General features: G+C 33.7%; 2 protein-coding genes across 2 annotated transcripts in view; one reads left to right on the forward strand and one right to left on the reverse strand.

Moving 5' to 3' along the window:
• Window positions 1–190: 190 nt before the first annotated feature.
• On the reverse strand, window positions 191–5,594 carry LOC149426815 (protein anon-73B1). The gene is made up of 2 exons (XM_089638657.1): window positions 5,364–5,594; window positions 191–845 (listed from the first exon to the last, which is right to left on the reverse strand). The coding sequence occupies exons 1-2, from the start codon at window positions 5,496–5,498 to the stop codon at window positions 750–752; spliced, it is 231 nt and encodes a 76-aa protein (XP_089494783.1). The 5' UTR covers window positions 5,499–5,594; the 3' UTR covers window positions 191–749.
• A 344-nt stretch (window positions 5,595–5,938) lies between these two features.
• Window positions 5,939–22,740, forward strand: part of sfl (N-deacetylase and N-sulfotransferase sfl) — a 40,040-nt gene continuing 23,238 nt past the window's right edge. The window contains exons 1-5 of the mRNA XM_089633386.1: window positions 5,939–6,099; window positions 6,899–7,838; window positions 15,619–15,813; window positions 19,381–19,633; window positions 21,717–21,879. Of these exons, the coding sequence (XP_089489512.1) occupies window positions 7,684–7,838; window positions 15,619–15,813; window positions 19,381–19,633; window positions 21,717–21,879 (766 nt within the window). The 5' untranslated portion in view covers window positions 5,939–6,099; window positions 6,899–7,683. The remainder of the gene's footprint in view (window positions 6,100–6,898; window positions 7,839–15,618; window positions 15,814–19,380; window positions 19,634–21,716; window positions 21,880–22,740) is intronic.

Here is a 22,740-nt window from a genome sequence, read left to right on the forward strand (position 1 = left end):
ATAGAAAATGATTTATTATTTGATTGGTGTTATTATTTCTTAGTGAATAATCATTTACTGAACTGAAAACAATAATGAAATATGAGGTGCACTAATTAATTCACTGTGAAATCAATAAGACAATAACTTATGAAATAATAACACTTTATTATCAACAGATAGACATCAAATCACTTAGTTAAAAAGTAAAAGTATTATTTGAAAAGCAGCTATCCGAACAGGGTTTTAGAAAATGTCGAGATTCATATTATATTTCAGTACCATAAAAATTATTAAAAAAAATTATTAATAATATTTAAGAACTATTATAAGGTTTAATATCGCTTATTAATGTAAAGTTGTACATACATTAAATGAAAAAAATTAATACATCTCTATAAAATAAATATTAAAAATTTTAACCTCGCAATAATATCTAGTATAAAATGAGATCTTAATTAATTAAAATGCCAGATCTAACCTAACCAGCAATACTGATGTTAAACATTAAAAACGAAGTACAAATATGCAGTTTACACATTTTTTCCATTAATAATTATTGATTAGATATAATTTTAGACAACCACTACAAACAAACCTATTTTTGTTTGATATTAAGCCAAAATAATACCATGAAAATGAATCAACTTACACGTTACTCAATATGATACTGTTTTCATATGAATTTTTCTAATGTATTGCAGCACAAAGCATGTTAAAATACTCAAATAAAAAAAGGGTTATTTATCCAACCCTTTCATATAAAAATTTCAGCGGCGCTTCTTCTTGTCTTGCTTGCGAGGACGGTGGTGTGGTCTCCGCCCCGGAGACGACTGCTCAGAGCTGCATTCATCGCTATCAATGGTCTAAAATAGACAATACATAAAATACAATTTTTTTTTTTTAAATAATATTTGGATGATTTGTATAGCGCTGTTTTTGTGCAATATCACCTCATGGATAGACATTTGATTTACACTTAACACAAAAACGAGGAAAACAAAAAACATTTTACATACAAAATTTAGAAATCGATTAAAAGACAAAATAGGATTTATTACTAATTTTTTTTTGCTTAAAATAATATAACATTTGGTAATTATTCGGAATCGCTGGACACGGATAACACGAAATATTTTTCAATAAAATCTTCTGATTTACCTAAATTACTATAAAGGGAAACTGACTGCATTTGGAAATGTTTTTAATTTTAGCTTTTTAATTACGTAAAATTAAAACTCGCTTTAGTTGTGTGGGATGACAGCTAAAATAATTTCTGTTAATGTATTTTTCTTATGTTGGTATTTCTGATACCATATGAGTGGCTAGAATTATTACCATTTACCCTATGCAAATACTAGATAAGTACTATTTTGGCCGAACCCGAAAAATAAAAGATATTTAGGAATTTTTATAAATAAAGAAATATTAAAAAAAAGGTAAGGTTTATATCGTATCTACCTACAGAGTCGAGTGTGACGTATTTTTATGTCTGCATTGAATTAATAAAAAAACCACCAACAAAACAATAGTGAACTGAGCTTACTCAGCTGTAAGTACTTAACTATCCCAGATCGAAGACCGTGCATCAAACTAGTGCATTTTTATCTCGTGAAGTGGCTCTTTTTCAGTATTTTTGTATTCACAAAAAACTGACATAAACTATCAACCTATTTTGAAACAAGCCAGGCTCTATGAAATACAAAAGTGCCTTCTTTAAAGAAACTTACATCATATCACATCATATAATCAATATTATCAATCGCAAAATCACTTTTAAAAAAAAATTGACTATCCATCTGATTTCATATCTTGTGCTGTTTGTGAAAACGCCTACCATCTCATTTGCGCAAAGATGGTGTAAACCTCACGCCCTGCAGCTAGAAATTTACAATGGAAATGCAAAAAATACTTAAAGAATGTAAAAAATAACAAAGGTAAAACTTTGTTATGTGAGGTGTTAAATGATCAAGAGCCATCTATTGTCAAACATGCCAAGTAGACAATACAACCATCAAAATCTGCAAGCATTCAGTCAAGCGACACTGAAAATTTTCTAACTTCAACCATGGATGGCGTAAATCAAAATCAAGCTCTTCTCAAATCTGAATTATTTATAAAGGAACTATCAAATTTTAAAAGAGCTATAATGGAATTTGTGGAACAAAAATTTGACTCATAGACATACCCAAAAAAATCTCGAAAAACAAAGAAATCATAAATTCAATCCAATTTATATCGGATAAAAAAGCGCATAGTCGAGATTGAAACATCATAGAAACAAGTCAATTCTGATATAATGGAAGTAAATAGGTATAATTATGTCCTACCAAACACTATTTCGAAACAAGGCGAGAAAATTGATCGACTAGAGTACTATAGTCAAATATGAAACATAGATATAAGAGGTGTTCCTGAATCAAGCGTTGCAAATAATATGGAAGTACTGAAAAAAATATCCAAAATTATCAACTACGAAGGTGCAGCCACACCATTACAGTCTGAAATAACAAAAATCTACAGATTGGGACCAAAACTTTCAGAAAAAAATCCCAGGTCCATTATAGCGACGTTCAAAAAACAGAAAATAAAACACAAATTAATTATCGATTATGATGCATTATTAAATGATCTTAATAAAAAAAATTGGGAATATATTTGTAAAAAAACTGAACTTAACTACGCGCTTAACTATTTTATCGATCAAATCAATACATACATAACGAAATACACAATAATAAAACATATTTCACACAATAAAGTAAAACTCACTCCAAGGATTAGTAACGGCCTTGTTAAATCTATACATAAAAGAACCATCGCCATAAAATAGCGAAAAGTGACCCATCGAACAAAACTAAAAAGCAAAACTATCACCGATACCGAAATATATGCAAAAACGTTATTCGTAAATGTAAAGAGCGTTATTATAAATCCTTACTCGATAAGGATAATTCCAGCAAACTCAACAAAATACTGGTACATCTATGAATTAATTTAATATTGGAAATTTGACTATAACTGACCCTCAAACAATTGCGTGTCATACCAATCAAAATTTTGCATCTGTTGGATCTAAACTACCAAAAAATATTTTGAAAGTGACTGAAGACTCTTTAGCTTCGGAAATTAAAATAAACAATCCAACCTTTTCATTTGAGATTAAACAAACCACTGTAGAAGAGATCTTAAAAATCATCAACAGTCTTAAAACTACACATGACAAGAGCCCAGATAGTCTAAATACACAAATAAAGTAAAAAATACAATTTCAAATTGCCGCTCCCCTGTTAAATATTTATAATTTAAGCTTTGCTTCGGGAATATTTCCCGATCACTTCAAAAAATCAATAACTGTCTTAATTCACAAAAGTGGACCAAAATTTCTCGTAGAAAACAATAGGCCAATATCACTGTTAAGAGCAATATCCAAAGTCATTGAAAAGATCTTCGAAACAAGGCTAAGCGAATGTGTGGAGAACCATAAAATTCTAAGCCCAAACGAGTACGGCTTTCGGTCGGGTAAAGGAACGGATGATGCCATCGCATATCTCACGGAAACTACAGCAGGAAATATGGACCGTGGCAAGAAAACCATTGCCCTATTCCTGGACCTGGCCAAGGCTTTCGACACAATATCTCATAAAATACTACTACAAAGACTGCGAAATAAAGGAATAACAGGAAAAGCTTTTTAATGCATGCAGAGTTATATTTCTAATCGATTCCAACAAACTAGAATTAATGAGGCTATTAGCGCTTCACTAGAAAATAATTTTGGAGTGTCACAAGGAAGTACGCTATGTCCTCTTCTCTTCGTTATATATATTAACGAACTGTGTAAACAATAAATAGGTGGAAAAATTATTATGTTCGCAGATGATACCGTTATATTGTTTGAAGGAGACGATTGGAAGGAAACACACCACTTTGCTAACACCGGTATAAACAGAGTGAAACAATGTCTGGACAGCAATTTACTTACATTAAACGTATCGAAAACCAAATACCTAACATTCAGTTCTACTATTGCAGGGCAACCCCAAACACCTCACCACCTTACAATACATAAAATTAACTGTAGCTTTGGAAATAATAACTCTCCATGTTAGTGTGAAGCCCTCGAGTGTGTAAAATTTATTAAATATTTAGGTGTTATAGTTGATAATAACCTCAAATGAAAGAACCAGATTGAAAATGTAGCTAAAAGAGTGCGCACACTGATTCACATATTTATTTCATAATGGGAAATTCAAAAAACAACAAGACTTAAAAAATGTATACTACGGGCTGTGTAACTCAATTACATATAACCTACGGTTGCATTGGGTGGGGAGGTACAGGAAGAACAACATTAAACCCGTTATTGAATTGTACGTGTAATTATGAAGAAACCTTTCAGATATTCGAGCGACGCTCTCTTCGAGGAATTTAATGTACTAGATGTCAGACAGTGTTAAAAAAAAAACAAAATGAAAACAGACGAACACAAACATCAAACCAGAAGTAAGGGAAGAAATGACCTTTCCGTTCCAACAAGCAACAGAGTGGCTTATCAAAAACTATGTTCATATCTCGGTCCTAAAATATATAACAAAATCCCTTCACAGCTGAAACTGTGTGAATTGTCATCCTTTGGTCCAGAAATAACAAAATGGTAATTAGATCTAGGTAGGACTGATCCCGAAATATTACTAAAAAATGTAATCTGATAATTATTTATCACAAACGCCTAGTTGTATCTTCGCTTTTACACACTTATTTTCTCTCAAATTTTAAATTTTAACCATTTTTATTTTATTTTTCTTATATTCGCCATTAGCGTATTACCTAATCAATTTGATTGTCATATTATTCAACAAGATAGTGTTATTATTATGTATTTTGTAATGTTACCTTTACGTAATTCTGTTCATGTATGATAATTTGAAACCTGTTAATTTGACTGTTCTAAAACGGGAAACCTTCCTAGTTGGACAGTCAAAAGCTTCCTTCCATATATATTGTATCTTTTCAAACTAAATAAATAAATAGCACTTGGTTTCAACTTAATTACTACAAGAAACAACTATTTATGTGATGGGAGGTGTGGTGTATGGTATGAATGAAAGTTCCATTTTTTCTCAATCAAAGTTAAGTTTGAAGGCTAGGAAATATGCATAAATTATTAAAATAACCCAAATTAACTTATTTTGTGCATGTTTAATTCAACCCCCGACTTAAATAGTTGTATCAATTAGGTATTTAAGTTGAAATCAACTGTTGATTTGTAAAGAGCCTTTGCATACAGCGGAATTCAACAAGTTTACCCGGATTTGTATGAATTGCTGCACATTCCAATTGAATATTAAGCGCAATGGAACTAATGTGGAAATAAGTTTTACCTTGTTAGACATGCTATCATTTGTATTTTCTGGTAAAGCTACACAAGCTGCAAGGCATATCATTTGGAAAATAGCTCCAGCGTACAAGCCATAACGTACAAGAGTACTCATCAAATCTTCCGGAATGGCTATCATTTTGTGTATTTAAAAACCCGTATATTCTTCGATTTATGGAAAAATATTAAATTGTTGACAGCAACAGTCAATAGACAACATAGAAAACAACATGAACCATAGATATACACTCACCATGAACATAAATAAACCAGAACTTGAACGTTCAACGTACTGACAGGACGTAGACAAATACAAAATAGTTCTATGTTAATGTGCTCTAAGTAATGTTTAGTCAATGTGCTTAAACACACGGTGCGATAAAAAATATTTTAAGTCAACATTCTTATAAAATAAACGTCACAAAATGAAATCAATGTTGACAAGAATATTGAGGGTTGGGCACGTATTTTATATTTCAATAATAAATTCTCAAAGAAAATATTTATGGCTAAAATGTATATCTACGGCTAAACTCAAATGTATAAAAAAGAATTGTCGACAAATGAAATCCATGACAATCAATTAGCGGATGTCTGGCGTTTATTTATTGACAGTTGTTGTTTTTATAAAATAAATTAATTAGAGGAAGAACCTTGGATTCTTCATAAATTTATGTGAAGCTTACTATATAATGTGCCAATTTAAATAAGTGAAACCCCATTTACAGTTTTAGTCAAAGGTTAGTTTCAAATAGGTACTTTGTTTAAATTCGAAGTGAAAAGGGAATGTCATTAGTTTTACGTTTTATCCATCAACAAAATAATGAATGAGTGAACCACCTGGTTTTGTTTTCAAATAAAATATCTTGTTCACTGAATCGAAACAATGGTTCAACAAAGAGGAATGTTTTGGATTTAAGCTTCTGACTTTATATCAACTTAGATTATAAACAATATAACATACTAAATTATATCCGTGTTTCCATGAATAATCTCTAATGCAAATATGAACTAGCGGTAACCGCTAAAAATAGCTTAAATTCATTGGCTCCGACGGGCTCTTATTCTATCAATAAAAATGATTGATATAATACTATTTTCACACAAAATGCCAGATGGCTCTAATTTCTGTTAAAGGTTTGCATATTTCATATATTGAGAGCTAGGCACGCTAGGCGCAAAAAGAAGGAGAACAGTCACTCAATTATATCAACTAACAGCTGTCTTGTCTGAATGTTGTGTTGTTTAAATGTTGTGATTTTCTTTTGTGAAATATGTGGGAACTTTAAACCTTTATAGTTAACAAGTGCGTGTAAAGATTAGCTTTTTCTGTTAATATTTGTTCAGTCAGACTGCTCTTGACATCTGTGCTCTTATCAAAACATTCTTATCTAATTTTTTTCTCAATACAGGGGTCAACCTTCTCCACCCTGCTTGTTGTACTGCAAGAATTTTAGTTAAAATTGATATAATAATTGTTCTTATCTATAATTAAGTATGTCACGCTTGCCATTTTATAAAATTGAATCTGTTTTTCAGAAAATGTTATAACTTCCTGCATTATTATCTATTGCCGGAAATGGATTGGCTGTTGCGTAAAGTGATGCATTGAACTACAAAGGATAGCCGGAGTTAGAGCCGTGATGAAGTGGCTGCAGCAGAATTCCTGCCGACATGAGATCGCCTCCCTGAGCTTCCTGGGAGCTCATTCCTCAGCCGAAGTGAAGAGGCACCATGGCCATGAGGCTCTGCCAGCTGAGACAGCGCGCCCCCTCGGCCTGCCCGCTGCACAGTCCTTGTGTTGAGTCCCAAGAGATATGGAAACATGGCAAATGGAGATGTACAAATGATTATCAGTTCCAAGACGCTGCGTTTAGAAAAGTGTGCAGATAATTATATCATCACGAGGAATATCAGAATTTATCACAATAACTAGATGAAATAAGAAATTAGGTTTAAAGTTTTCGGATTATTTTTGGCCTATCGAACTCTAATAACGACAAGTAATAAAGTGTCTATGAACATTCCATTTGCAAGTTCCAAATCTAGTGGAAATTGTTTAAATTAAATTTTCTACATATCCAGTACAAGCGTCGGCTTAAAGTTATCAATTAATATTGAGTGATTCTACAATAGGAATATAGCCTACTAGTATTATTATTGTCAGGATAGTCCATGTACTTAGTCAATTGTAATTCAAACGTGAAAATAATAAGTTTGAATATCGAAGCTGTAGGCGGAAAACAATATTTGATGTTCAGTAGTAACATAGTGAATAAGAGAAGCCAGACGAGAGTGAGAGAGAGAGCAGCAGCAGCAGCAGTATGGTGGTGTGGGGTAACGTGCGCCATGGCGCGCGTGTGTGGCTGCATCTCACCAAAGTCATCAACGTACGCAAGTGCGTTGCCGCCGTCATCCTTCTCACCCTTGTGTTCATTGTATACTACACCAACTACATCTTCACGTCTCCGTTTACAACGTAAGTTTTGTCATGATTTACTATTTTTCTTTATTCCCCAATGCTCTTTCTGTATTGTTACTGTATTACTATTTTTTCTTTACTCCAGAATCATAACAGTTTATGCATTCTTACTTTGTTATTATTTTACTTTACTCTTATCATTGCGATATCTGCATTCTTAAGCCCTTACTAGAAAAACATTTTTTAAATTTTACATAACTGAAACAACCATTAATATAAGGTAAAATTTATATAAATTTAAAACACGTTTATTACGGGTTACTATTTTACTTTACTCTCTGGGATAGTTTTTTTTTAAACTTTATTATTAATATTTTTACATTAGCTCCACCACATATAAGCGCTGAGGAAAAATATTTACATCAGTGCCTATATCATCTTGGGGATTGCTGTGTGGAGATGCTGAGTGGAGGGTCTTTTTAGGGAAAGGAAGGAGAGAAAGTTCTGAGAAGAAAATAGGTATGAGGAGTGACATGCTTATGAATACATCCCTTTCACTGCAGTGCAAGGTGATGGATGGAGAGAGAGTCTGGCTGGAGAGGTCAAAAGGTCTCCTTCGTCTCTCCTAATTTGACCCGCCACATAGTAGGTGCAATAGCGAACCATTCGGGGTGACCTATGGCAGGGGTGTTGGTTATACAATAAATGGTTCCCGGGCGATGGTACCTATACCCGCTACCCAAATTAAAAGTAACAGTCTATGCATTCTTATTGTGAATACCAAAAAAATATGTAAACCTTTTTATATAGATGCACATAATAAATAAAATAAAAATAAACTGTATCACTACTAAATTAATTTTAATCTCTGGGATGATTGCATTTTCTACATTCCCACTCTTTGCACAACAAACTACACGAGTTGTTTCTTATCAAAAATATGTAGTTACAAGAGTAATTTTAAAACAAGATAATATAAATTGCAAACCAGGGGCGTGCTGTGATAGTTTTAAACGATAATCTCTTTTTTAATTAAATTAAAAAAAATTTGGAGCCTTAGTTAGTGAACATTTTAGTAGGGAATATCTTTAACAAGCTGGCATTCTTCTTCTTGAGTCGTTTTCTCATTTCTGAGGATTGGGACTCCTACTTCAATTTCCATGGTGGCCAAAGCTCTTCTACTCCTCGCGGTTTCTGCGCTGTGTGGAGAGTCAATGACACTTATGTTCGGGACGCCTGTGAAATTTGGTTTTGCTTCTCCTGCCTTCCACTTTGCCAGTGACCATAAGTTTCTCCAGGGCAGAGTTGTGGGCTTGGCGCTCAACGGAAGTATCCGAGAGTATGTTGTAGGCAGATAGTGCACAGCCTGTTGTGGATGTGCAACTCTTCCAGAATAGATATATTATCGATAGTTATGTCTGATATATATATGTATATATATATTACGTTCACAGAACTATTAGTTAAATATTTTCAGCGGGGAATTACATGTGTGTCGCTTCCAACGAGGATATATTTATGTAAATAAGTTCAATAAAGAAAACTACTTTCATTTCATTAATTACATTTATCAAATGCTATAGTCCAGTCAGTGGGGAGTTTTACCTTGCAAAAGGTTAGGTAGTAGCGATTTTGATATATGTTGTTAAGATTGGGACTCTAAGGAAAAAAAAAAGTTTTCGACCTTGGGGGGGTCGAGCTCGATCCGCCATCTTGGATTGAAGGTGCCAAAATTTGATTTTTTCAAAATAATTATGAAGTGGTTGATTTTACAACCAAATTGTTGAAGGCAAACTTAAAGACAACTAAATTACCTACATTTTTTGTAGAAGGTTTTTTTTTTGTTAGTCTAATAGGTAACGAGTTACAGCGGTTGAAAGAAGAAAATTTTGACAAAAAATTGTAAAACTCCAGTTTTTTTGATAAATTTGGTATTATGGTATTTTTTTGTAAGTCTAATAGGTAACGAGTTACAGTGGCGGAACTGTGAATATTTTTCTAAAAAATGATCAAATTCCCAACTTTGTAATTTTTTCGGGTTATTCATTGCATAATTATAATAATTTTGTAAACTCATTTCCACACCACCATGAGGTATAGAACATGGCGCATTTTTTTATTGTGGTATCTCCAGTAGGTCTACTCCACAGATATACCAGCGATGGTAGATTTCGAAATTATGTTACATTACTATGAATTATGTTACTATAAATTATGTTACTTAATAACAGTCTTCGTCGCCAATGTCATCATCTAACTCATTGCCTGTGATACTGAGATTCTGGGCTTTCATTGACAAAATCTCTTCTTCTTCTTCCTCGACATCGATGTGAACCTCTAGCGAATTTCAGCATGTTTGACCATTACAGCACCCACATACAATAGAACACTTCAATCCAGCTTTCGTGCAGATACATGCAACGTCGCATCTTTTTTTACAATTGCATGAAATAAATTTTAATAAAGTCTCGGGTGCTGGTTTCTTTGTCATTCTTACTGGAACAAGCCCGTTGGTGTCACGTTTCCAGCCCCAGTTTCTGGATTTTTTTGGATTCCATACCATTTTTGGACTTGATGGTACGTTCTAAATGCATGGTACCGTGCAGCGTCGTTCGTTGGTGGCAAAGAGGCAAGATTGAATTTGATTTTTGTTGTCGACTTTGCGAAACGTTTGTAGCGGACTTCTTCCAAGGTTTCCTTATCCATGTCACCCCCGTACAAAGCAACAAGAAAGCGTGTTCTTGCAACTGCTATGTCTTCTGGTGTTGCATCATGTTTTTCGAAGATTCCTATCATGGCATTGAGTCTTGTGTCGTTTTGCACAAGCGAACAAAATTTTGTTTTTCCTTGGTTGAAGAAGGACGATGTTGTATCGCAGCCGCTAAAGGCATGAAGAAACAGAATATTCTCAGCCGCCTCTTTGTATTTCACACTATTCGCGGAACACAGTCTTTCAAAAGTTTTGCCTCTCCCGGGTTTGCGAAGATATATACTACTTTTCGGTGGTGCTAATGCTGTCAGCAGAACTAGGAGATCAACGTCTTCGCCAATAATGAAAACAGCGTCATATGATGAACACAAGGAAATAGCAGTAGGTATTGACAATCAACTCATCAGCATCTTCTTCAGCCTGCTTAACTGTAAAATCATCCTGTATAAATTGCTTTGTAAGCATCGAAATCAGACGGACTTTGTTATTTTCATTGGCTAAAAATCGTTCTTGTGAAACTTGAACTGGCATTGTTTCATCGAAAAGAACATCTGCAGACATGAGCATCCAGGCAACGTCCTGTAACCAGGACTCAATCAGTGTTGCCAAGTCAGCTGTAGACTAGGATCCCACTATAACAAATCAACGTCATCGAGTACACGGATGATGCTATATAAGTATATTGTAACGTAGAAATATGTTAAAATGATATTGTGTAATATGTTCGTACAAAATTTTTCAAGAAAACTAGAGTTTTACAATTTTTTGTAAAAATTTTCTTCTTTCAACCGCTGTAACTCGTTACCTATTAGACTTACAAAAAAATACCATAATACCAAATTTATCAAGAAAACTGGAGTTTTACAATTTTTTGTCAAAATTTTCTTCTTTCAACCGCTGTAACTCGTTACCTATTAGACTAACAAAAAAAAACCTTCTACAAAAAATGTAGGTAATTTAGTTGTCTTTAAGTTTGCTTTAAACAATTTGGTTGTAAAATCAACCACTTCATAATTATTTTGAAAAAAACAAATTTTGGCACCTTCAATCCAAGATGGCGGATCGAGCTCGACCCCCCCAAGGTCGAAAACTTTTTTTTTTCTTTAGAGTCCCAATCTTAACAACATATGTGAAAATCGCTACTACCTAACCTTTTGCAAGGTGGAGCCCTTTTTTTCCCCCCACTGACTGGACTACTATTAGTTAATCAGAAATTTATTGTTATTATTAATTTCTGATGGTTTGCGATAAACAAAATAAATAAATTGTTTAATTAATTTTCATGATTCTTTTGAGTTTGTATTGCCCTTTTCAATTAATTTTCTCCTATTATTTATTATTGTATACAGTATGAATGGCACAGCCCTGATACCACACTGAAATTAAAAAGCCAGTTAGGTAGCAAATTCATATATGTAATTTAATAATAATGTTTGTGGATCTGATATGATAATAAGCAACAATAGTATTTAATCCACATTTCTTTTTAATGACACATTTGATGACATCATCTTGAAGTCAGTCATAAAGTATGTTACATTTCAATAGAGCTTTCTGGACGAATCGCTTATTAAACAAAAAGTTCATACAACTAGGAAAACAGAAGATTTAGTTTTATTTTTAAATAAATTCTATTATTTCATCATTTTTATTCTGTTTAATTTCAGAAACAATTGGTTTCAATTCAATTTGTGTATCAATCAAATTAGTTTCTAGTCAAATGGAAATTGACAATTTGATGTAATGAGAACGACAAATGAATAAGTTTCCTTTATCAAATTTACATACCAACAGAACAAAGTAGGTTTTTTTGCATTGTACTCGGTTTTTTCTGGGAAAATCATTTTTTTATTTTTATTGATGAAAATTTTGTACATATTATAACAATTCAAGCTTTATAACGGGTTATTTTGTGTCTCATGATTTATACTGCTCTTCATAGAAGCATTTGCTTGTGGATTGAAGATGAGTGTACTTTTGGAAAAAAATAACACTTTATTAACCTTTTCCTTACTGTGCTAAAAAAATACACGTGTTCCGGTGCTGTGTAGTCAGTACACATCTCGAAATAGGTGATTTAATATCGGAAAAATATGAATATTCATAGCTAATCGCTTATGTTTATTATATTTTATATCAATAGTGATAATAATTGTAAATTAATTGCTGAAAACATGAAAAAACCATCGGCAGATGCTGGCACACACACAGCTGTGCGGTCGTAGGTATCGATGGTCTAAATCAAAATACAAGTGCGAACATGTGGATTTCTCATGTTCCCGCGTAGCGAACTAAAGCGGGACATCAATAGCGTGTCATTTCCTCGCACATTCTTCGCATAGCAGTATCACACGGCTGATTGTATTTGTGTATTTGTTTCCGATTTTTAACCAAAATCTCTGATTTTTAATTGAATTTGAAAACTATGTAAAATATTATTTTATAATTCAGTGCATAAATGAATATCGGAGGAATACCTAAAATCTGAACCCAGAATTTATTATATTTATAGAGTTATTAAAGTTATTAGAAGCAATGTGTAGTAAATACACACCACAGATAAGGAAAGGTTAATGTATGGTACATTGGTACATGGTAATCATGATTATGATATTAAAAGACAAACATATTTATGTATTTGGGAAGAAGAAAAAAAATATTGTGAAGGATAAATAGAATACTATGGGATTATTTATGTTATTTTCAGAAGGAAATTTTTTATTTTATCATTAATGCTTCTGATTTCGTCTGGTAACACATTAAATAAAAAAAATTCCTTGGTGAGTATAATGGTTTTGGGCAAAAGGAGTGTTTAGTTTTCCTTGGTGAGTATAATGGTTTTGGGCAAAAGGAGTGTTTAGTTTTGCTTGGTGAGTATAATGGTTTTGGGCAAAAGGAGTGTTTAGTTTTGCTTGGTGAGTATAATGGTTTTGGGCAAAAGGAGTGTTTAGTTTTGCTTGGTGAGTATAATGGTTTTGGGCAAAAGGAGTGTTTAGTTTTGCTTGGTGAGTATAATGGTTTTGGGCAAAAGGAGTGTTTAGTTTTCCTTGGTGAGTATAATGGTTTTGGGCAAAAGGAGTGTGTATTTTAGGGCATGTAAATATATGTTTACGATACTTTACTCTAGTATGATTTTTAGTTGATGAATGAATATTGACCTTTTTCATTTATAACCAGTTGTACCCCCGCAACGCGTTGCTGTGGCTCAGTCTATCTGTGCAGATAGAGAAAAAACTGCGCGTTTTACTTTTACCTCCAATAAATGGCGCTATTTAAAAAAAACAACATGTTTTTACCTGTCACAGGTGACATATATGTAATATAGGTATATTAAAACACATGCGTATTCGAATGCAACGTTGTGTCAAAATTTCAAAGAAATCCGGAAATGCGGGAAGGTTGGGAAACACCTGGCTATTCAGATCTGTATACCAAATTCAGCTAAAGCCACTTCAAGCAAATCATTATAGGCTAGTTGCTCGACAGAACTGAAATAATAACACAACTTGAATATAACCTTCACAGAACATGAAAATCAACTTTGAAATTTGATGAATTGTTTAAATTCTCTGAAACAACCCATCCTTAATGTAGGAACTTTGAATTCTTCAAATACTTGTTCAGTAGGGGGTCTGAAGGTTTTTTTTATTAAGAATTTTCAAACAATTTCTATGACAGTTAGGGTAGTTTTGCAAGCTGATAATTAAATAAATAAAAAGCTGATGAATTTAATATAAATTTAAATTATACACAATGCAGTAGAGACTTTTTTTTTTTACTGCTCTGTCCTATGGGAAGTTGGAAGTTCCTATCATCAGGCCAATTTGTTATTTATTTTAGTATGGCCATTAGTATTATTCGTTTTAGTGCATTTAAGCGCCCCAGTTGCGCCTGCATAAGACCACGGTATATTTTAATAATATTGCTTATCATTTGGTTCACTCTCATTACGAATTGTATTATACGATGCTGAACTGTTATTACGATTATGATCCTATGACAAAACAAAGTCAGTTAATTTGTGAATGTTTGCCTTTGAAGTTCTTATCATCACTTCTAGGGGAAAACAACATCTGAATATTTTAGACATCTTTCAGGAGGAATTTAAAATAACGTTATTTAATTTATAACAATGGTTTTACGGTAGGTATTATTTATTGTTTTGGAACATTTACAAAATATGATTATATTTATAAAATTAACATTGGGAAGTGCATAAGTGTTAACAATTTAGCTAATCCTTTAAGACCGTTAGTATATTTGAACATACAAATATTTCAGAACCTTATAAGATACAGTTACTTATAAAAATAATAAATATAATATTATTAAATATAAATTTCTAAATACTATTACAGAACCTTTCCTCACTATCTAGAGGGGAGAAAAATTGGCAGTTTTCGCTTTTCAATTGCTGGTATACCAATTGCTGTGCGCGCTATTTTTTAAATGGGATTTTAATATTTTGAAAGGTTATTTTTAATTTGACAAAAAAAATCCCTTTTTTTTTAATGCACGTTTAGAAGGATTGTTTTATTTGTTACATTTTTTGTAATTTAAAATAAAAAACCAAAAAATGTTATTGGTAATTGTTAATTATACTGGACATGATGAACATATTTGCTTAAATAATAATGCTCTTATAATCCTTATCACATCTGTATACTGTTTATATATATGATACTATCATATCATACCACACTATTAATCCTTAACTCCTTTCCTCAAGCTGAGACCAATGCAATTAATGTATTCGCAGACTTATCAGGAATTTAAAAATAATGTCCTCTGTTCAACTCTGCTATCGCATGCATTCATGTGAGGAAATAAAGGTGCCATTATTAAAATAATTACCCCTAGGTATCACCAGGTAGAGATAGACAGCTACAGAGCACTATAAAGATACAATAAAGAAAATATAATGAATACAATAAAACATAAATGGAAACAGCTCAACCAAAATGATTGTTTCTACAAAGCCAAGTATGTTAGAAATAATTATTTTTCCTTTTGATTTAGAGTTAATTTTCTTTCATTTTTCAATGATCTAATGTTAAAATTCACATAGCAAGATAAGTTCATACCATCAACTACCAGTTGAACTAATAAAGCCCATCACATTATCAGGTTGATGCAGCGCAACAACCGGCCCCAGGTGATGGTGCGCTGCGGGCCGCACTCGCCGGCGCCCCCCGCGCTCCCGCCTGATCACCGCTCACAGGCGCGCCTTCGCCTTGATCCCAAGGTACTCGTGTTTGGCGAGTCGCTCTACTCTAAGCTGTGCAAGGATATCGCCGAGCTGCTCGTACACAACCGGATCAAGTTAGTACTAACAATACTTACCTGACTAATAATATGCCATTTACTACTGGGGCAGGTAGAAGATGGACCGCCACACATCTCTGTTTTTGCACACTCCTTGCTTGTCTCATACATACTCTTGCCATAAACCATCTGTGGCCATGACATATCTCTTGACATCACCCTTTTCTTGGTATGACACGTCCCTTGCCATGACCGTTCTCTTGACATGACCTATTTCTTGGTATGACATGACCCATCTCTTGACATGACCCATTTCTTAACATGACCTATTTCCTTGTATGACCCGTCTCTTGATATGACGCATCTCTAGACATGACCTGTCCCTTGACATAACTTTATTTTGGTGTTTGCAATTACACAGAGCTATCATCTTCTATAGCAGTTTTGAATACTAGCGTTAATTTTTCCGATGTTGAACTGTTCGCGAGCTTCAAATGCTTTAGAGACATTGTGGTATGATGAACGTCCGGGAATAACAAACACATGCTATGTGAAAAAAAGATCTAACCTCACCTACTCTGTAAGAAGTTGTGAACCATGTTTGTAGCAATGATTTCAAAATAGACTGCATCTGCAATGTAAGACTGTACCAGCCGTGAAGGTTGGCCAAAAACAATCAAATTATTACAACCCTTTCATCTGGAGTACCTCAGGGGTCCGTTTCGGGCCCACTACTCTTCATCCTCTTCACAATTGATGTCGCTAAAATAGTTGAATCATTTGGTCAACTCTCCCACTATACGCTGATGACCAGCAAGTTTATTTTTACTGCTTATCAGCAGAAATAGACAGTCTGAAAACTCGCATAACTGAGTGTCTAGAAGCAATTACTATCTGGATGACCTCAAACAGATTGAAGCTGAATCCGTCAAAGACTGAGTTTCTCTGGACAGGCCACAAGCAGACGTCAGCATAACATTGATAACTTCCCAATAACCATTTCAGGAAGTAACATCACTCCAAAGACATATATCAAACTAGTGGGTGTCAACTGGATGCTCATTTTCCCCCTAAAACTCAAGTGAACAGAGCTATAAGCATGGGGTTCTTTCAATTAAGGCAAAGTTAGTTTTTTCTGAATCTGTATGTATATAATAAAATTAGATTGAGATACAACACCCTTGAGGTGATTTAAAAAAAAAAAGGCGCTATCCAATTATTATTATTAACTATGTATTTCAATTATGAAATTAAATCTGTTTGTCCTCCGAGCTGTTTTTTTTTATCGGTTGTTATTTTCATTTTAAATTATAGAGTTAATCCAAATAATTTAGATTTTGGTTCACACCGTTAGCGGACATAACATTTTCCATGTTATGTCCGCTAACGAAAATAGAAATTAACATTAATTTACATGGCAAGATTTTCCCATACTGCTTATCTTTAAATGTTTAAAAATCTGTGTATGGTAGGAAAAAGAACTTCAGTCATGATTGATTCTAACGAAATGAGTACACTCAACATTATAACATTCGTATTTTTCAATTGCTAGATGATGTCATAAATAGGGCTTTTGCTTCAATTAAATTTAATATGGTTTAATATTTTAAAGGTTACATTTGTTTATAGCAGGATATTTAACTACATTATGGATATTCATTCCACTGACAGCTCCACAGTAAAAGAACTCTCTTTCTCAAGTCGGGTCTCAAGTGACCAAATGTTTTCAAAACATAAAAAAAAAAACATTGGGTTGGGGCCACAATGTTTTTTTGTTTTCCATCGCCCACGGAAAACAAAAAAATTGTGGCCCTGTCCCAATATTTCATGTTTGCACAAATATTTGGTGCTTCTGGTAATATTTTTGCTCGAGATGCGGCTTAATAAATAACCCAATGCTCACAGCTGCAGGCAAAGAAGAACTTTGCCCTTACATTAAATTCAATATTTAGTCTCAACCAGTGGCGGCCAGCTAATATGTGCTCCCGAGCGCCGAACAACCAACAAGATTTCCGACATGGCTAATCACAATACGAAACTCGGTTCGGTTATAATATCTCATTCAAAAGGTACCTACTTATTAAGCGCGCTTAACTTGCAGACCGACTTTGACTTGTGCCTATGTTCGTAGCAGTTCGTTTTCGATTGCGATCCAAAATTTAACTGCTTTGTCGCATATTCTGTGGAACAGTCGAAAGCGTGGGTCCATACCATTACATACTATTCTTTGCAAATAATACCATATCAAGAACGGCGTTCGGAGTTTTACCACCACATCAGAAGGAACGGTTTATTCAGTAGAAAGTTAAACTAAAACGCGTATGTTTGATATTATTGTCGATATCGTTGTTTCAATTTACCATCTGCTATTTTTCAGCGAATGTTACGCTTCTTCGGTACAAGCATACAGGATAAAACTTGTCATGAAGAGATGAGTGATGGTCAGATTACTTATTATCAGTTCAGTCAGTACTCGCCGTTGCCAGGCATTGTCTCTTGAATTTAAAACTTTTCTTACTCTGAGAAAGTTTTGAAGTTTAATTGCAGGTTATATCGATCTTGTATATCAATTATTAATAAGGCATATCAATTGCATGTTATACTAATTTATGATTACTTTTGTGTTTGTTCAACGTATAAATTAAGAATGAGTTTGAATGTGGAATACATTAAGAATAATAGGTCGAGTTTTGAAAACAAAATGATAATAAAAAATGCCGGTCCACCTAAAACCTGAACTGATAATAAAATAAGAGTGCAAATCTGGATCGAAGAATTTTACTCGATCATTTAACAAAACAATGTATAACAAAGCTTGTAGCTCTGTGCATGTGATCAATTGAATAGTTTATTTTGTTTTACGTGTTTAATTTACGATGTTGATTCAGTTTGGACAATCAGCGGTGTTACTGATGTAACTCACCTTTCTGAAAAAATCAAAAAACATAATTCTTATCATTTACATTTACAAAAAGTTTTGAGCTTAAAGGTTTTAGGAAAAGTTGACATCAGAATGCAATTGGATTCAGGCTACCGTGCCTAAGGTAAACACCATAATGAGCTATTTAATAAAAATCGATACAGGTCAAATTTCCCAGAACATGATTTCAATGTGACGCTTAAAACGTATGACTTCCTAAATAAAGTTCAGTACCTAAAAGGTAAACTCTGTGCAATTTACGCCCGCGACGATTTTTCAAAAGCTAACGGCGCTTTATCAATTTTACAACTTTTTTATAGTACTTGTTTATTAGAAGACTTTCCCGAGACTGTGAAATTACTAAAACTTTTGTGCACCATTCGTGACCTTTGGAATGACCTCAGTTGAAAGCTAAAGATGTTTCTCAACGTTAAAAAGAATAAAATCTTTTAACACGTTGAGCCAGGACAGACTGAACGCACTATCAGTGTTAAGCATTGATAGAGGTCTTTGCTAAACAAAATGAACAGAGAATATAACTTCTTTATAAATAGGTATGTACCTTTATTTAATTTATTTTATGACTTAATGTTGTAATCCGGTGAACCCCCACATATTTTGACCACCGGCCGCCACTGGTCTCAACTCCTGTTTCCTTTTGCAAACAGAAATGAATATATTTTTAAATCTAAAACTCTCTTCAGATATAAAGTGGAGGTATCAGCCAAGAGTCTGCCGGTACTGACAAACCTGGACAAGGGGCGCTACGGAGTGATAGTGTTTGAGAATCTCTCCAAGTACCTGCTGATGGACAAGTGGAATCGGGAGCTGCTGGACAAGTACTGCCGGGAGTACTCTGTCGGCATCGTGGGCTTCCTGAGCCCCTCAGAGGAGACCCTGGTGGGGGCGCAGCTCCCCGGCTTCCCGCTTTTTATTCACACCAACATGAGATTGAAGGTAAAACTTCCCATTGATCCTATTTATAGTTTAGACTAAGTGTTACCAGTGAAAAATTACGGGATGTAACTTGACTTGTCAAGAGAAAAACAGACTAATTTTGTATCAATAGAATCGAGAAGTATTACACATTTAAAAAATGGAATAAAAATAGTATTGTCTTTTGAAATATGTTTACTTCCCTTGTCTGATTTTGTAAATATTCTTTTTATTGCTTGATCATTTTCTTAACATAATATCGGTTCCAATTTTAAAAACTTCCCGCTTGTATATAAGCACGAGGAAATATTATAATATTTAAAATTTTAGTAACGATATTTATGTATTTATTCAATCTCTCGATCTCTCATAAAAGTAGACAATGTTTAACAATTCAACTGTTTGTCGAGCATATGTCAATTTTTACGAAAATGCTCATCATCGCCGCAGGATTTTTTCCGATGTGATTTTAAAAACTGTAAAGAGGACAAAATTTTTAAAACTGTATAGAGGACAAATTCACTGTAGATTTTACTATTTATTACATGAATGTAGCATCTATGACAGCTTATGAAATAATTTGTATACATATGTCAAATGTTTTTTTTTTCAGAGTTTTCAAAGTAGTTCAAAGATCATTATTTCTTCGAAAACACCTTTTGATTGTTGTTTTTCGTGTCGGGTATCTATTCAGGTTTGTGTAGAAATAATAAAACCACTTTACATATTCATATAGACATATAGGTATCTCAAATGGGAGATTTTCTTTTAATAAAGGTAGTTTATTCTGGGTAAACGTCTTATAATATAAACATGAAATATTCAGGGTGTCCTGGGGTAAAGTGCGCTAACTTTGGAAAGTGATTCTACATGATGGTAGAAGTAAAAACGACAAATAACTTTTTTCGAAATTCCAATGTCCAAAAATATTTCTCCATGGAAGAATATTTATTTTCCCATACAAACAATTCAAGGTTTTTTTTACCTAAAAACTACCTTAACACATTTCTGGTGGGTATTTTTTGCATCGGCGCCACACTGTCTCCGCAAGAAAATAAAGGTCCTGCGCCGATTTCTTTAATTTGTTTTAAATTGCTATATCTTCTAAAATAATTAAAATATTTTAATAAAAATTTCTACGTAGTAACTCAGCATACCCAAGCTATAAAAGTGCTAAACGAAAATCGTATATTATTTGATATTCAACTCAATTAACCTTGTAATATGTTTATTACGGTTCCCCTATCGGTATTTGCTCATACCTGCTTTCTTTAAATAGATATCTCTCGCTTGCTTGCATATAGGAGTTGAGTGGGGCGGAACAGAGATAGTTCGGGTTTCACGGTCATAAAAACCCTCATTCCAGTAATTGAGTTATTACAATAACAAATAATATACTATCCTTTTGTTGAAATGCTGATGTAAACGAAAGGCACGAGATAAATATAAAAAGAAGACTTGCATCACGATTCGATAATTATGTACATATAGTTGGGACCTTTACAAAGAAATTGGTATATAATATTCATATAAAAACATTGAATAATTGTCTTTTCTACCATTGAAATGAGGCCGGCGCAGAACTACCCTTCCGGTCGTTAAGCATCAATCGACCCAAACGGGTAGAATCATCTTTCCCGCCCTAAGTGTGTTAAAATGAATTTCGAAAAAAGTTATTTATCTTTTTTACTTGTACATAATGTACATACTATGATGTTGAATCACCCTCAAAGTTAGCGCACTTTACCCACGGACACCTTTTTTCTGCAAAAATCAGCAATGTAATTTTCACGCAGTTTCACAAATTCTCGCCTGACAGTTGAGGGTATTTTGACGATTTTCCTACTCCGATGTTCTAGAGGTTAAATCAGAATTTACATAATTTCAATTAAGATTTGACAGTGAAGACTGTTCATTGCGCATTAAGTAGTTAATTATGTAAATATTTATTCAAACTTCTTCTTGTGCCATAGTAAAGTTTGGTGACACATTTTGACAGTTGTAGTTTGTTGGTAGTTTTGAACTATTAAAACATACCATAAAACTACTGGTTATAAGCAGTTATGATTTGATTATTAATATTGTGTGGGTTTGTCCGTCACAGGATGCCACCCTGAATTCCGCCAGCCCCGTGCTGCGGCTGACCAAGTCGGGCGAGACGGCCTGGGGTTCCCTGCCGGGGGACGACTGGACCATCTTCCAGCCCAACAGCTCCACCTATGAGCCGGTTGAGTGGGCCGTCAGAAACATTCCAGACTACCCTGAAGGTAAATTAGTTCTTTATGGCGGCTATCCCTGTACGCGAATGTAGCATTTGTGATACAGGAAGTTTTACTAAAACACATACATTGTGTCAAGACTTTCAGCGTGGTGGGATAGATTGCTTTTAAAAGGCCAGCGTTAAAGGTTAAGTTCTTTTTTGTGTTCACCATTAACAAAGTGAACCCACTTTTTATCGTAAGGATCTAGTTACAATTGATTAGGTATTAATTCCTCGATTAATCATTTTCAAGTAGGTATGTTTTTAGTGATGTGACTTAATTAAAGTTGGAACAAGTATATTTTGATAGATACTCTCAGAATCGCCCTGGTGGAAGACCACATTCTGAATCGAAGCGTTGCTTCAAATGGCTAACTGTTTTTGGTGACCAGAAATAAACGGAATAGCCAGGTACTTCCCAACTTTCCTCTTCCCATCTTCTTACCCTCCGTACTCCCTTCAGCCTCTCAACATACCCTAATTGGGGCTGCCTTAGCCCCACTGGCTCAGGGCAGTTGGGACTCTTGAGCGGTATTCACGTAAAGAAATGCACATTAAAGAGCTATTTCTCCAAATATGGTTAGAGCTTCATTTATTATCAAAAGCAGTATTATTCTCTGATTACGGCATATTTTATATAACGTTTACAGTTTGTTGAAATATAAAAAACCTTTTTTTAATGGATTTTGAACAAAATATTATTATCATTGGAACTGATTGCAGTTTATCTGTTATCAATTTATCGGTTATTTACCCAAAATCTCTTTAACTAATATTTGTCATGTAAATTTCAATGATAAACATATGTTGTGATTTGCAATATCCGTTAGGATATATTTTTTTTCATTAAAAAAATAAGCAAATAAAA

The sequence above is a fragment of the Hesperophylax consimilis genome, chromosome 1 (genome assembly GCF_061612785.1).
Source record: "Hesperophylax consimilis isolate HC1 chromosome 1, BYU_Hcon_1.0, whole genome shotgun sequence".
NCBI classification, from domain to species: Eukaryota; Metazoa; Arthropoda; class Insecta; order Trichoptera; family Limnephilidae; genus Hesperophylax; species Hesperophylax consimilis.

What these genes read in the sequence shown, in the direction of transcription:
- LOC149426815 (XM_089638657.1), bottom strand. Translation starts at nt 5,498, where the DNA reads ATGATAGCCATTCCGGAAGATTTGATGAGTACTCTTGTACGTTATGGC. An exon ending in ATGATAGCATGTCTAACAAG is followed by an intron (nt 846 to 5,363) that starts GTAAAACTTATT and finishes TGTCTATTTTAG; the next exon opens with ACCATTGATAGCGATGAATG.